This window comes from Phocoena phocoena, chromosome 1, assembly GCF_963924675.1.
Source record: "Phocoena phocoena chromosome 1, mPhoPho1.1, whole genome shotgun sequence".
NCBI classification, from domain to species: domain Eukaryota; kingdom Metazoa; phylum Chordata; class Mammalia; order Artiodactyla; family Phocoenidae; genus Phocoena; species Phocoena phocoena.
The window spans coordinates 60,856,267-60,871,646 of NC_089219.1; the positions used below are offsets into that span (position 1 = coordinate 60,856,267).

The following is a 15,380-nucleotide window of genomic DNA, read 5'->3' on the forward strand; positions in this document are numbered from 1 at the left end:
GTAAAACCGCATTTGTATTTATTTACGTTGTTGAATGTATGGCATTTACCTCATTCATTTTACATATCAAGTTCTTTTTCCTTTCAGTCCACATATTTTAATATAGTAGTAAGATGGAATCCATCACTGTAGTGATTAGTTGCCATTAGAATTGTCAGAATTAGTTTAATTTCTATCTAAAACAGTCTTTTCCTAAGTGTAATTTTCTTTCTTATATTTTGGGTGTAGGACTTGGGTTGAGTAAAGCAATGAACTTTAGGATAAACAAATGATCCCACCTATATCTAGTAAATTTATATTTTTGGTGAATATAAACATACTTTTCTGGAATAGTATAGAAACTCAATGGTATGTATCTACTGTACAATACTAAATAGTATATTTATTCATTTATGAAATGAGTAGTGTTTGAGTGGCTGGGATTAAGGGGAAAATGAGCCGGAATTGTAGCTTTTATCCAAATTGGAGTATAATTTTTTTTTTAACTTTTAGAATTGAAATGCCGTATAGATAAGCCAGCATTGTTTTTACAGTTTGTAGTAACTTTTTAAAGATTTTATGGAAGGGAATTTTGTCTGTAGTGAGTAAGACGTCTAGTAATGGTCCTAAAAATCACTGCATTTTTAAACACGAAGTTGAATGCAAATGACATTCTTTAAACCTACAAAAAAATTTAGTAGAAAAACATTTAAAGATTGAACCATATGATATTGTCGGTTTTGTAAGTCAAAAACAAGTAAGATATTGGCGGTTTCACTTGGTTAAGCCTAATATTACTCAAATTTTATTCCCTCACTTGTAGTCTTTGAATATATAGTATGCTGATTTCTAAAAAGGGATTAAGAAATTTTGGGCTTTAAAATAGTACCACTGACTTAAGATGCTGTCGTGAAGGGAGTCTATACTTAGGTTATTTTTCAGTGAACATTTATGCACAAAGGTAGGGTTGCACGGGGCAGAAGCCTTTAACACATAACCAGTCGAAATCAAGTGAACACTGCCTCCACACTGAATTTTGTTCTGTATTTGGTAGTGAAAATGATTAAAAAATAAAAGTGGTTTTGTTAGAAAAATGTTTGTGCTATTTATTTGCTTAAATTCTTCATGAGTGAATGAGGTAGTAGCTATTTAAGAGCCCAGTCATAAATTTCAGCTTCATTTACAGCTGGGGAGACCTGTGTTTCCTACCTTCATTTTCCTGTCTGTAAAATGGGAGTGATATCTACCTTGTAAAGTAGTTGGTAGAAAAAAATGTAGCCCTGTGTGCCTGGGTCAGTAAATGGTACCTGCTATTTAATTATGGAGCTTTTCAAAACTGTATGAAAATTTAGTTTGGGGTAACGTTTTAGCAAAAGCACTAAGATAAATTGCATGCAGATATGGCTATATTTCCTTTACATTTTTGTGAATATAGGTTTTGGATAATAAGCTCCCTGGTAGTGATTCTATGTGGAAGGTAGAAGAATATTAGTTACTTAGGGAAGAAAGACAAACTGGGCTTCTACTAGAACAGTGAAAACTAATTTTACATTCACCTTGGAGTTGCATCTTAAAACTGATTTTCTGCTCTCAGTGTCATATAGCCTGTACAAGCCTACTTTTCCTCTGGCAAAACAATACCACTTTCTTCACTTGGGCACCAGATTAAGTGGTCTGTGCTGTTTGAAGATCGATAGACATCTTTTAAACTGGAATTGAGATTTCCTTTTGTCTCAAATCTAGCTAGTGCATTTCACTCCTATCTAAAATATTTTCTCTAATCAAGTACATGTAGTTGTGTTTAAATATGGAAACTCTACTGATACTTTTAAAGAGCATCAGGATATGTTAAGGGTTTATTAGCAGAGGTAGTTTTTAAATGAGACTAATTCTGGAGTTGTTGATTTTGAGTCTGTTTTACTTAATTTTCCCATTTTCATTTTATAATATCAAAGTATATGTAAAATTCATATAGACATTCTTCAGCAAAATAACGTGTGAACCATGCTAATTCGTTGCTAGTGGGAATATTCTTAAGAATATACTTAAAGGCTATAGTAGGCGTTAAATATCAAGTTTTGGAAGACAAGCATCCTGTAGGTTAGCATCATGCAATTTTGTTCTTATCAATCAGTCAGCATTCAATGCAGGGAGCCAAATGACCCAAAAAGATTTGTTGACAGAGATTTGACCTTAATTGTGGGACTTGGTTTAATAGTCTTAAAGTTTTCTATGCTATGCATCTGATGCTGAAGACTAAAGCCCACAGGCAGTCAAGAAAAGAAGGATAGTTGAGAGGGGTAAGAATAAGTTGGAACCATAAGCTGGAACCCACAAGAATGGGCTGAAACTGCAGGACCAAGCAGATAAGCCACAACGTGTATGAACTACATAATTTCTGCTTCACTTCTTCAGAATTCCTACGCTACCCATGTTCATTACTTAAACATCCCCGCCACTCACTGTCAGACTTCTTCAGTGACCAAGAATTCTATGGGAGGTACAGGTGCATCTTATTTTTGTGTTTTTATACTACACAGCTTTCTGCTTTAGGCTAATCATTTTCACCTGCAAAACGAGCAAATTCAGGAATGACTGCCAAATACCTTTCTTTCTTTAAAACAGGAAATTTCCTTCAGATTTTTTAGGTGCTGTGGCAAAAGGAAAATTCTAATTCCATGTACCATATGTGCCATTATGGCCAGAAGTACTATTCCTAAAATGAGCTGTAACAGTTTTTTTAAAGTTTATCACTAGGTAGTACTACAAGGATAATCACATGATCTGAAAAGCGTGCTATTGGGCTTCCCTGGTGGCGCAGTGGTTGGGAGTCCGCCTGCCAAGGCAGGGGACACGGGTTCGTACCCCGGTCTGGGAAGATCCCACATACCGCGGAGCGGCTGGGCCTGTGAGCCATGGCCGCTGAGCCTGCGCGTCCAGAGCCTGTGCTCCGCAACGGGAGAGGCCACAACAGTGAGAGGCCCGTGTACCACAAAAAAATATATGTGTGTGTGTGTGTGTGTGTGTGCGCGCGCTATTGAGATGACATTTTTAGATGGCATTCTAAGATACTATTGGCCCAGATTTCTGATATAAAATGCTTTACAAAAGCAGTTTTTGCTCATAATATACAAATGATGGGCTTTTACTGAGTTTAGTTTTAATGTCTTTACAAGTGATTTAATACCTCCTGTCCATTTATCTAAGTTTCACTGTCAGTTGTCTTTGAAAGTTCCCAAGTATAGCAACTTTGGTAAGGATTCATTTTGTTAATTTTGGAAAACACAGTTAAGATACCTTTTGCTGGAGTTAAGCACAGGCATAGTGTGTCCATACTAAGTAATTTGCTCAATTTCAGAGGCTAGCATACTACAAGTAGGACTTTGAATTCACCCCGTTTTCTACAACTTTTTCTCAACCATATTGTGACAAATAAAAGTTAAGAGCAAAAGCAACTCAGTATTTTCTTTAGTCCTTTTGTGGCCTCGAAACAAGCTCTTTGTCTGCTTTAGGCTTAGTGAAAACTAGGGAGAAATTTCACTTAAGCACTCATTATTCACCACCCTTCCCCAAGATGTGAATGATAAGCTGTGCATGAATAACACTGTGAAAACACATTTTTATTAGTGTGAGTGGGGCTCAATACCAGTTCTAAACAGGAGAAAAACTGAATAGTTTTTTCAGCTTCTGTTGGCTATCAGCTTCTCTGAAATGTGTTCATGTCTAGACAATTGTATGTAGCTATACGCAAAATAATCAGAGCATCAGCTTTATGCCTCCCTTTTTATGAATCTTGATAATTTTCTGTACATGAATGTCTAGACACGCAAACTGTCTCTCGGGAATTTTCTTAAAGAATCCTATATTCTTTTGAAACCATACTGGTGGCAGTGAACATTTCTAAACGGCCATTTAAGGTAACCATTTTATAGCCCCCCAATTTTAAACAATTTTTTCAGTCACAAATGGAAGGCAAAGAGAATTTTATGAACCTACATTACAAAATCTAGATTACCACATAAGAGTATCAAAATATATAGCGTTTTTATCTACTTACTTGAAACACGGCATATAGCTTCATTCATTAGCTGGATTAAAAGGCACATTTTGAAAAGTCTAATACTGTGAAAAGTTTATTTGCATTAAATAACTCCTATTTTTACCATCATAAGAGATACTGACATTTGCTTGTCCTTTGTGATCAGATAAAAGACATTTTGGAATGGATAATCTCTACTATTCTTTATGAAAGAAAAAGTTAAAAACAAAATTCAAGTGCAAAAGTTTTCAGTAGTCTTCCTACCTCCAGTGTACCCCAGCAAAACAGTCACAGCTTTTAGGAAATTGATAAATCCCAAGCTGCAATTTACCATGTTTTTTCCCCAATGAATTACAAAAAAAGTCTGCAGTATATTCCTGAAAGTATACCATATTCCCACAAAGTAAGGGAGCCTAAAAGCAACAGTGATCATTGCCTTTCAGTATCTCAAACCTCATATAATCAGTGACAGGATAATAGAATCTCTAAATCCAACAAACATTCCCAAAATAATAGGGATCAACTTCTATTTAACAAAACTAGTCTGGGTTTACCCACCCTTTCCACAAAATTCAACAGACCCACATAAGGTAGAAACTGGTCTTTGAATTTTTAACTATGATTATTTTTCTTCATTATAAAATGTATTTAATAAATTGTCAACATATGCAATGTAGTATGTACCAGCATGGAAGATGCAGCTTTCAAGATGTTTATTACAAAATTTTTCTTATGGTTGATGCTTCGGATTTTTAAGCCATCTCTTCAATAAAGGTCTCTAAACTCATTCAAATTATTTAAAATCCTGAAAAAAGTTACTGGTCACTCTAAAAAACTTGACAGATGCATTCTGACACATTTTTCAAGATACATTTAAAAAACATTTCCTTAGCTAAGCTCTTTAATACAACATAACATTTTATGACTGTTATACATTATTCTCCCTAATTTATTGTCATTGTTGGACCTTCAAACCATCTTGGAATAAGTATGAAAAATTTTTATGTGCAAAAATGAATAATGCATGATTTTAACACTTTGGAGATAATTAAAATCAATAAATATTTTCTTGTGACTTACTTAAAAAAATAAACAGTAGGAATTGTCAATCTTGTGTATGTTTCTGGAATTTAACTTGTAACAAATATATTCTATTAGCATATAAAATGTTTTTACCTTATTTTGAAAGCATTAAATATGTAGGGATGCCCAAAATATGTGGATTGTTTTTAAAACTGACACAAATGCATCCATATTCCACTAAAAACAAAATAATCAGAATGATGTGCACTTATTAGGAAGCAAGTTTAAAAATTTGGAATTTTTTTAAAGTGCTCAGATTTGGAAGAAGAATATCTTTAAGCATGCTCATCATGAACACAAAAAGGACTTTTAAACTCAAGTTTAGAAAAAAAAAAGTTTCTATGAAAGGAAGATTATTAACAAACATTTTCCATTGAAGAAAGAATTCAGGTAAAAACAAATAGCACCACAATGAATTGCACTAAGGTGCTAAAGGAGGTACCTTATTCCCTGCAGAGAGAATGCTCCTTCTGAAGTGTATTGCAACATATAAATGCAATTGTTTAATGGTTACCATTTGGTTCATTCAGCTACAGAAAACTGCATTCCTTCTAGTTCATTATATTGAACAAACATTCAAATTACTGAACTATACATAATGTTACATACTTTACATTTTATGAAAACAAAGCTTGAAGGAATATTTATAAAGGTCACCTTGAATATAAGATGACAAGTTTAAAAGGGCTTCATATCTCTTAAGACATTTACTTTATGTTAATGGTCCAGGAGTGTTTTAGATATAGATATAGATATATTTATATGCATATATATTTCAACAAGAAGTGTAAAAATTTTTAAAAACAAATCACAGCACTCATAGCTGTTTTACATAAGAAGGACTTGGGGTCATTAAGGTGTCAAACTATTACACTTATAATATGTATATTTTTAAAAAGACTGAAAATGGCACATCAGGAAACTTGCTGGAATTCTTATTAGAGGCCCATTTCATTATATCATATCACTGATGTGTCGATCCAACATAATTCCCTTTTCTTCGATGAAAACATTTGTCCCTTCTATTTGAATTCACTTCTGGGGTCTCTGCATTCTTTAGCCTTCCTTGGTTGAATGGCATCATTTTCTGTGTCAGTTAAAGATCAGGAAAACGGCTTGGGTCTTCCTTGTAGTCTTCAGGTATGGTAAAAATGGAGCCATCAAATTCATCATATCGAAACTCCTGAAAAGTCACAGTGGCTGTGATCGTAGGAAACACGGGTATATCTAGAGAGGACAATCAATGATAACACTGTAAAATGAAATGGTAACCTATTTATAAACTATGAAATACTATTAGAGATATCTATACTCCTTAAAATGTAAAAAAGTGTTATTCAAGGACCAGAGAAATCCTAATATACATCTAATATTGAGTATGGGTGTTTGCAGGAAGAGTTTGGCTACTTGTGAGGAGAGACAGACACCAAAGCATCAAGAATTACATCAAAAACTCAAGGTCCCACTGCTTCCCAGTCTTAGCACTATGATGGCAGATTCCACTAGACTATTTTTTTTCTTGGGGCAAAGGGATGGCTACATTTGTACTTTTTGCATTCTGATATCTTTTCTTCAGATTGTAGTGTATATACTCTGAATCTGAGCTGATTTTTTTTTCATTTAATACAAATGAAATACATTCATCCATTTTGTTTTAAAACACTAAAAAACAATCCATCACTTTAATATATGGGATAAAAATAATCTCATCAGAATTGGAGTAATATCATACCACCACAGCCTAATATTCTTCTAAATAAAATACATTTCTAGCTGAAATTATGAGTGAAATGTGACATCAAAAATGGCCAAATACTTTAATCACTCTGCAGTTTTATTCCTAATACGATTTATTGGAAAGAACACAAATTATAAAACCTAGATTCTGATTCCTACAAATCATTTAATTTATGAGGCTCAAGGATTTCGTCTACAAAATAAACTCTAAAGGTTACTTAAAACTCTGAAATGATTCTGTGAAAGCTAAGTTGAATGCCTAGGATAAAGGCATACCATAAACTAAGGCTGACTGTTACAAGCCTAGTATTCTATTGCAGAAAGTAATATTCTCATTTAAAAAAAAAAAAATCAACATAAGGATAACAGAGTTTCCAGTTATTTCTGGTGGAAAAGATCATTCATTTGTGCTTATTAAGTAAAGATGCTGTTCTAATTCAGAGGTCAGCGAACTAAGTAAGGCCTGTTGCCTGGCCTTTTCTTGTAAGGCCTGTGGGCTAAGAAAACATTTTACATAATTTAGTAGTTTTTTAAAAAACACAAAGAATAATGTTTCACGCAGATAAAATTACATGAAATTCAAACTTCACTGTCCAGAGTAAAGTTTTATTGGAATATGTGGTTTACTTATTGTCTATGGCTGTTTTCATTCTCCAACAACAGTTGAATAGTTGTGACAGAAACCATATGGCCTGTAAAGTCTAAAATATTTACTATCTTTCAGAAAAAGTTTGATGACCTTGATGACCCTTATTCTAGGCATTGGATATACACCAGGAAACAGTAGAAAACAAATCATGCATTTATGGAGATTACATTCTGGTTGGGAGATACAAACCACAAATAGGTAAAAAATAATTGTGACTAAGTATGTAGGCAAAAATAAAGCAAGTGGGGGATAGGGAGTTTCAGTGTTGAGGGTAAGAGTTCTTGATTAGGGTTCAAAGGAAAACCTCAATAAAGTGACCTTTCAGCAAACACCTGAGATAAGAACAAACTACACAGTTGCCTAGAGGAAGAAAATTCCAAGTAGAGGGAATAAGTAAAAAAGCCCTAAAATTAAAGTGTATGGTTTATTCTGGGAACAGCTAGGAGATCAGTGTGGCTACAGCCAAATGAGTACGGGAAAGATTAGCAGAAGATGAGGTTTGAGAAGAAATAGGCAGCCAGATCAAGCGGGGTTTAGGTCAAGAAAAAGTCTTCAGCTTTTACTCTGGATGAGATGGAAAGCCAGTGGATGGTTGTGAGCATAGTAGTAACATGTTCTGGCTTAAGTTTAGGCAGATGTAATGAGAATATAATGTAGGGTGACAAAAGTAATAGGAGGGATGTGCTCCAGAAGGAGCAGTCAGAGAGGCAGGAAGAAGATCAAGAGAGAACTCTATCCAAAAAGTGGGAGGAAATCTGAAGAGAAACTACCAGCTTTCACTGGGACAAGGACTCCACAAAAGGAATGAAATCTTGAGAGGTTAAGTCAGATAACAGAAAAGTGTCCAGCAGACTTAACGGTATGAACATCAATAACAAACACAGAGTGGAAGAGATGAAGAGAATCTGCACGGAGCAGCTGGGTTGTTTCTAGCTTGAGGCTATTACAAACTTATTTTTGTATACAGGTTTTTGTGTGAACATATCTTTATTTTTCTGGGATAAATGCCTAGGAGTGCAACTGACTGATCCCATGGAAGTTGGGTGGTTAGTTGTTTGTTTTTTAAGAAATGGCTAAAACGTTTTCCAGAGTGGCTGTACCATGTTACATAACCACCAGCAATGTATGAGCAATCCAGTTTTTGCACAGCTGCACAAACATTTGGAGTTGTCACCATGTTTTATTTTAGCCATTCTGTTAGGTGTATGTAATGATATCTCACTGTGGTTTTAATTTGCACTTCCCTAATGGCTAATGATTCTCAACACTGTTTTTGTGCTTATTTTCCATTTATATATCCTCTTATGTGAAATGTCTTTTTGTGTCTTTTGCTCTTTTCTAACTGGCTTGTTTATTTTGTTACTGATGAGTTTTAAGCATTCTTGTGTGGTTTTTATTACTCTTAACTGGGTCTTTCACAGAGCAAAGAGCTTTTTTACTTTTGAAGAAGTCCAATTCATTGATTTTTTTTCTCTTATGGGTCATGCTGTGGTGTGAAGTCTAAGAACTCTTTGCTTAAACCTAGATCCCTAAGAATTTCTTCTACGTTTATTTCCTAAGTTTTATTGTTTTATTTTATGTTTAAATTTAAGTCTATGATTCATTTTCAGTTAATTCTTGTATAAGCTGTAGGATTAAGGTGGAGTTTCATTTTTTTTACCTTTGCATGTCTAATTGCTCCAGCATCATTTGTTGAAAAGGCTATCTTTCCTCCACTGAACTACTTTTGTACCTTTATCAAAAATAAGTTGAGCATATTTATAAGGATCTATGTTTGAATTCTCTTTTCTTATGTTGACTTATATGTTTATATCTCAACCAATACCATACAGTCTTGATTACTATAGCTATACAGTAAATATTGAAATGGAGTAGACTGATTACTCACACTCATTCTTTTTCAAAGTTGTTTTGGCTATTGTTCTGAGTCAAATTCTTTCCCCTCCAAAAAGATCTATTCCAGTCCTAACCCCCAGAACTGAAGAATGTGACTGTTTTTTGAGACAGGGTCTTTGCAGAAGTAATCAAATTAAGAATCATTAGAGTGGTCCCTAACCCAATGGCTAGTGTTCTTACAAAAAGGGGAAATTCGAAGACACACGTACAGGAAAAGAACACCATGTGAAGATGAAGGCAAAGATTGTGGAGTGATGCTTCTACAAGCCAAAAAACATCACCAGAAGTTAGAGGAGGGCCATGAAACAGATTTCCTCTCATAGCCTGCAGAAGGAGCTAACCCAGCTGACACCCTGATCTCAGATTTCTAATCTCCAGAACTGAGACAATAAATTTCTATTGTTTAAGCCACTCACAGTTTGTGGTATTCTGTTATGCAGCCCTCGAAAATATAGATATTCTAGTTTCTTTGCCATCCCATGTAGATTTTAAAATAATCTTTTCTCAATCTACAAAAAAAATATGGCTGGGATTGTGATAAGAATTGTGTTAAACCCATGTATCTCTTTAGGAAGAATTAACATCTTTCCTATGCTGAATCTTCCAATCCATGTGCATTGTATGTCTCTACTTTTGTTTAGATCTTCTTTTATTTCTTTCATCAGTGTTGTATAATTTTCTGCATACAAGTACTGTAAATGTTTTGTTAAATTTATATCTATTTCCTTTTTTTGCAATCATAAAAAATATTTAATTTTGGTGTCAGTGTGTTCAATGCTAATATACAGAAATATTACTGATTCTTGTATGTTTAACTTTTATCCTGCCATCTTGCAGAATGCATTAACTCTAGTTTGTTTCTAGAACCTTTGGGATTCAACTCATAGAATCATGTCATTTGCAAATAGAGAAGATTTTATTTCTTCCTTTTTCTACTCTGAATGCCTTTTTTTTCCCTTTCATTCATTATTACACTTATTATCCTTTTGATTTCTGCAGGATCTGTCATGCTATCCTGTTTCATTCTTTTTTATCTGTCTTGCTACAGATGTGTTGATTTTATCACTCTTTTCAAAGGACCAGCTCTTTGCATCACTGACTTTCTCTATTTATTCTGTATTCTCTTTCATTTATTTCTACTCTTTATTATTTCCTTCTGCTTGCTTTGGGTTTATATGTTCTTCCAGCTTCTTGAAGTAGGAGCTTAGATTATTGATTTAAGACTTCTCTTTTCATAATGTATGCATTTAGTGCTATAAATTTCCCTCTCAGCATGACTTTAGCTATATTATACAAATTTTGATATTTGTAATTTTACTTTCATCCAGCTCAATATATTCTTTTCCCTTGAGATTTCACCATTGACCTATAAATTATTTAGAAGAGTACATAACAAAATATCACAAACTGGAGAGTCTCGTTATCTTTCTATTATTAATTTCTAGTTGGATTCTACTGTGATTGTTTTTCAATTATTAAGGTTTGTTTTATAGCCCAGGATATGGCCTATCTTGGTATATGTTCCATGAGTACTTGAAAAATATGTGTATTCTGCTGATGTTGGGTAAACTGTTCTATAAATGCCAATTAGGTGCTTTGGTTTATGGTGTTGTAGAGATGTTCTATAATATCCTTGCTGATTGTCTTTTAAGTTGTTGTATCATCTGTTGAGAGAAGGGTGCTGAAGACTCTCACTATAATTGAAAATCTATTTTTCCTTTCATTTCTTTCAGTTTTTGCTTCACTTATCCTGCAGCTCTGTTGTTTGGTATACACATTTAAGATTGCTATTCTTCTTCATGGATTGACTCCTTTATCATTATATAATGCCCCCTGCACCCCGGTAGTTTTCTTTGCTCTGAAATCTACTTTATCTAATATTAATATAGCTAGTCCTGTTATCATTTGATTAATGTTTGCATGATATATCTTTTTCCATCCTTTCACTTTCAACTTGCCAATATCATATTTGAAGGGAGTTTCTTGAAGATAGCATGTAGTAGAGTCATGTTTCTTTAATCTGTTTTTCCAATCTATATCTTTTAAATGTTCTATTTAGACTATTTATACTTAATGGAATTATTTATATACTTAAGACTTAAGTCTGCTGTTTCATTTTTTGTTTTTTTGCTTGTTGTCTCTCTTTTTTCATATATTTTTCTTTTTCTTGCCTTCCTGTAGGTTACATGACTACTATTTATTTATTTATTTATTTGGCTAAACCGCACAGCATGTGGAACGTCCCTAACCAGGGATCAAACCTGTGCCCCCTGCAGTGGAAGTGCAGAGTGTTAACCACCAGACCACCAAGGGAAGTCCCAACATGACTACTTTTTAGAATTTTATTTTTATTTATCGGTAGTGTTTTTGAGTATATCTCTTTGTACACCTTCTTTAGTGGTTGCTCTAGGTATACATTATATATAACTAATTTATCATAGGCCCCTGGTGTCATCACTTTAGCAATTCAAGTGAAGTAGAAAAATTTTACCTCCCTTTATCTCCTTTCACCTTCCCCCATAAATAGAAAGAGAATGGAGAGATAAAAGTAGACTTTCAAGCAACTTGGCTACGAAAAGCAAAGATTAAAGGCAAGTGCTGGGTAGGGTGGAGCTAAAGGGATTGTTTCATTAGATAGGTTGAATTTTATTTCTGAAGTTTGGCCATCTTCCCCTCACCTCCCTGTGCCTGACTTTTCTTTTTTTGGGCCATACCGTGCAGCTTGAAGGATCTCAGTTCCCCAACCAGGGACTGAACCCGGGCCACGGCAGTGAAAGCCCAGAATCCTAACCACTAGGCCACCAAGAAACTCCCTAGATCGACTGAATTTTAAAAGGAGAAAGACCTTTAATTGGTTTAACTTTAAAAGGAGAAAGACCTGAACAAAGCCTAACGGCTAAGAGGAAAAAGGCTGTACAGGAGTTGGAAAATAAAGGAGAAATATGGGGAAACTGATAGAGCGAGCTTTTTAAAAAAGCAGGGAGGAGAACAGATCCACAGTACAAATGAGAATAATCAAGCTAAGAAAAGGGACACCACTTCCACTGAGATAGAAAAGATAGAGGAAAAGATAGGGCTTGGGGCAGAAAAGTTTGTGTGAGAAGTTGGGAGTAATGAGGGAGGTCTCATTTCTGATGGCCTTTTTTTGTAACTAAGAAAACAAAATTCATCTGCTTAGACTGTGGGAGGAAGTAGTGGGGGGTGGGGATGGGGACTGGTGAAGGAGGTTCAAATTTAACCTTTGAAAGTAGAATGAGGGAAGCAGCAAATCAGAGAAAAGATCATTCAAAATCAGCATTTAAAGCTCTGGCTGCTTTTGAAAACATGTAATTGTGTTAACAATACCCAAATTTTTCCCCTCAATTGTACCTTCTAGCCTAAATATAGAAACAGAAATGACTGAAGATTAAACTGACGTAGGACTGGAGTTTTATATGGTCATTTTGAAAGAAGGACAAAGAGACGAGAGACAAAGGTAAGCAAATTCACAATAAGTATACAAGCAAAAAATTATAAATCCCTTGTTAATATGGCTCTATATCAGAGAAATGCCTGCAAAAAAGTATTGTAGACTTTTTTCCTTTCTATATAAACAAAGTATTTCTTTTTCATAAAAAAAACTTGTATTGTGAGGTTTGATTTGTGTTTGGGACTTTAAAAAATGTGAATACAGTAATAGTTTCATATATTTAATCCCTACCCTCTATTCTAGTTTGTTCACTGTTCCCCTTAAATACAGTATATAGAAGAGAGTCCAATGCTTGAACTATTTTCTGGCTACAGACAATTACAGTGGGATTTTAAGCTTCTGCAGAAATACTCATGTAATGATCCACAGCTCAAACACTCAGCTTTAGTTTTCTAACAGTTTCTGCCTAGAATCTTATCACTGGTTTACTCAAGTAGACACTGGGTTCCCAGTGCTTTTACATCACAAAGGGAATCTAGAATGACATAGTTAGAACGTGTTTTAAAATCAATTTTAATTCACAAAATGTATTCCCAAATTTGGAAAGTTGAGAAGGTCGAGTTTAATTTTAGCAATAAAAGCATTACTTCTGGGAGTAAAGCATTTTGGCCTAATTATTCTGAGATGTGGTTTCAGTAATATTGAGTAAAACAAGATAAACTATATCAGAGGAATTATATAAAAATTATATTATTATATAATATCCCCCTACCCCATACATAATGTAAACACCAAAAAGGCAGGGGCTTTTTGCTGTCTCTCATCCCCCCCATAGAAAAGGGTCCAGTACACAGCAGGCAGTGATTAAATATTTGGAGGCTGGATCAGTGGATGGTATTGAAGGCCCTCCTGGGGCTTAAATCAATGCTAAATCTAAACCTCAACTCCTAAAGAACCTGTAAATAGTGTCTTGCTCCCAGTTTTCTAATATAGTTAAGAAGATAAATATATACGAAAATGAGAGTTTACTGTTTTGAAAGATCGTTGTTTAAAATAAAATTAAGTTTACACATTTAAGACTGAAAAATAAAATGTAAGGAGTATTACTATATCCCTGAATAATGACTGTTGACAACAGAAACATTCCCACTATTCAGAAACTCAGAGTCTGCTGAAAATTTGGGCTAAAATCCAGTCTCCCTATATTTCATATTAAAACATTATCACAGTGCATAAGTTCACCCACACCCTCTTGAATGAAATATTTGCATATCCCTTACATTTGACTTAAGTAGAATTAGAGTTTTCATCAGGAACTTTATATATTTGACAAAACATGAATATCAATGCATGTAATTACAGAAAAACCATATAAAAATTTAAACTAGGAAATCCATTTTCCTTCAAAGCATATTTCTTCTTCTTAAATGTTAGTAAACAGCTCCATATTTCTAACAGACACTGAACTTACATGAAAATTTTTCTCTTACCTAGTTTTACAGGAAAGCCTGGAGGAAGCTTCATCTGAACAAATTCTCTAAGCTTATTAAAGTGCTTGAAGGGAGCTATTACTTCCAAAACATTCAATAATCTGAAAAATGGAAGGAGAAAAACATTTTTCAAATTGATTTCATTGTGTCTTTATGTTGTTTTATAACTATATGCTTCAAACTTACACAGTATTACTGACTTCCATATATTAAAGATGAGAAAATGACACCTCCTTCTACCTCCTGTTTTTTTGTTTTATTATTCTTTTCACTGTGTCAAAGTTTATAACTTTCACATTTTATTGGGCAGCCATAATTTCCATAGTTGTTGATTTCAGATCTATATTTCAGCCGATTCAAGGCTTACACTAGTCTTCTTCCTGAAGTCTACAAATTCCCAAGTTCTTTAATTAGCCTCACTGTTTGGACGCCTGAATTTCACTGCCAATTTTGTATGTGTGAAGGGCTCTTACGTACTTATTATTCCTTGATTTCTTATAGATTTGATAACTGAGTGTTTCTTTTTTACATACTAAAGGGAAATCCAACTGGCATAAAATTTCAGTTTATAATCCTTCCCTCTTAAGTACAATTTCATGAGGTCTCTTAACTTCTTTTATCCTTTGGTTGGATGAATTTCATTTTCAAGTAGTAATATTTTTCTTTCAAAAAAGGCCCATGGCTGCTATATTTATTGAATTCTTCTGTGTCCTTTTCAATTGCCTTGATATGTAAATGACATCTTACCTAGATATACTATCAGATCACACTTTCTTTGCCTCAGCAATGTCAAAATGTAAAAAAAATGTAAGGCCAGGCTGTTTTTTACCCTTTTTCACCTGAATGCCTTTAGAGCTCTCTATTAACAATTGAAATACAATAGTTTAACCAATATAATAATTACTAATCCTTCTCTATCAATTTTTCTTGGAGCCTAATGTTAGGCTACAGATTTAGTTCTTCCATACAGAGAAATTTTCTTCTATCATATTTTGAATACTATGTTGTTTACATTTTGGAGGCTTTCTATTTAAGTGGAACAGCAATGATCCTTATATTGAACCACTCTCCTCCATAAATATTACTTCTCAAATTTCT

General features: G+C 34.1%; 1 protein-coding gene across 1 annotated transcript in view; it reads right to left on the reverse strand.

Annotated features, from left to right (window-relative positions):
• Nucleotides 1-4,531: 4,531 nt before the first annotated feature.
• ANKRD13C (ankyrin repeat domain 13C) overlaps nucleotides 4,532-15,380 on the reverse strand; it is a 79,965-nt gene continuing 69,116 nt past the window's right edge. Inside the window, exons 12-13 of the mRNA XM_065888907.1 lie at nucleotides 14,283-14,383; nucleotides 4,532-6,328 (exon numbers count right to left, since the gene is read on the reverse strand). Of these exons, the coding sequence (XP_065744979.1) occupies nucleotides 6,198-6,328; nucleotides 14,283-14,383 (232 nt within the window). The 3' untranslated portion in view covers nucleotides 4,532-6,197. The remainder of the gene's footprint in view (nucleotides 6,329-14,282; nucleotides 14,384-15,380) is intronic.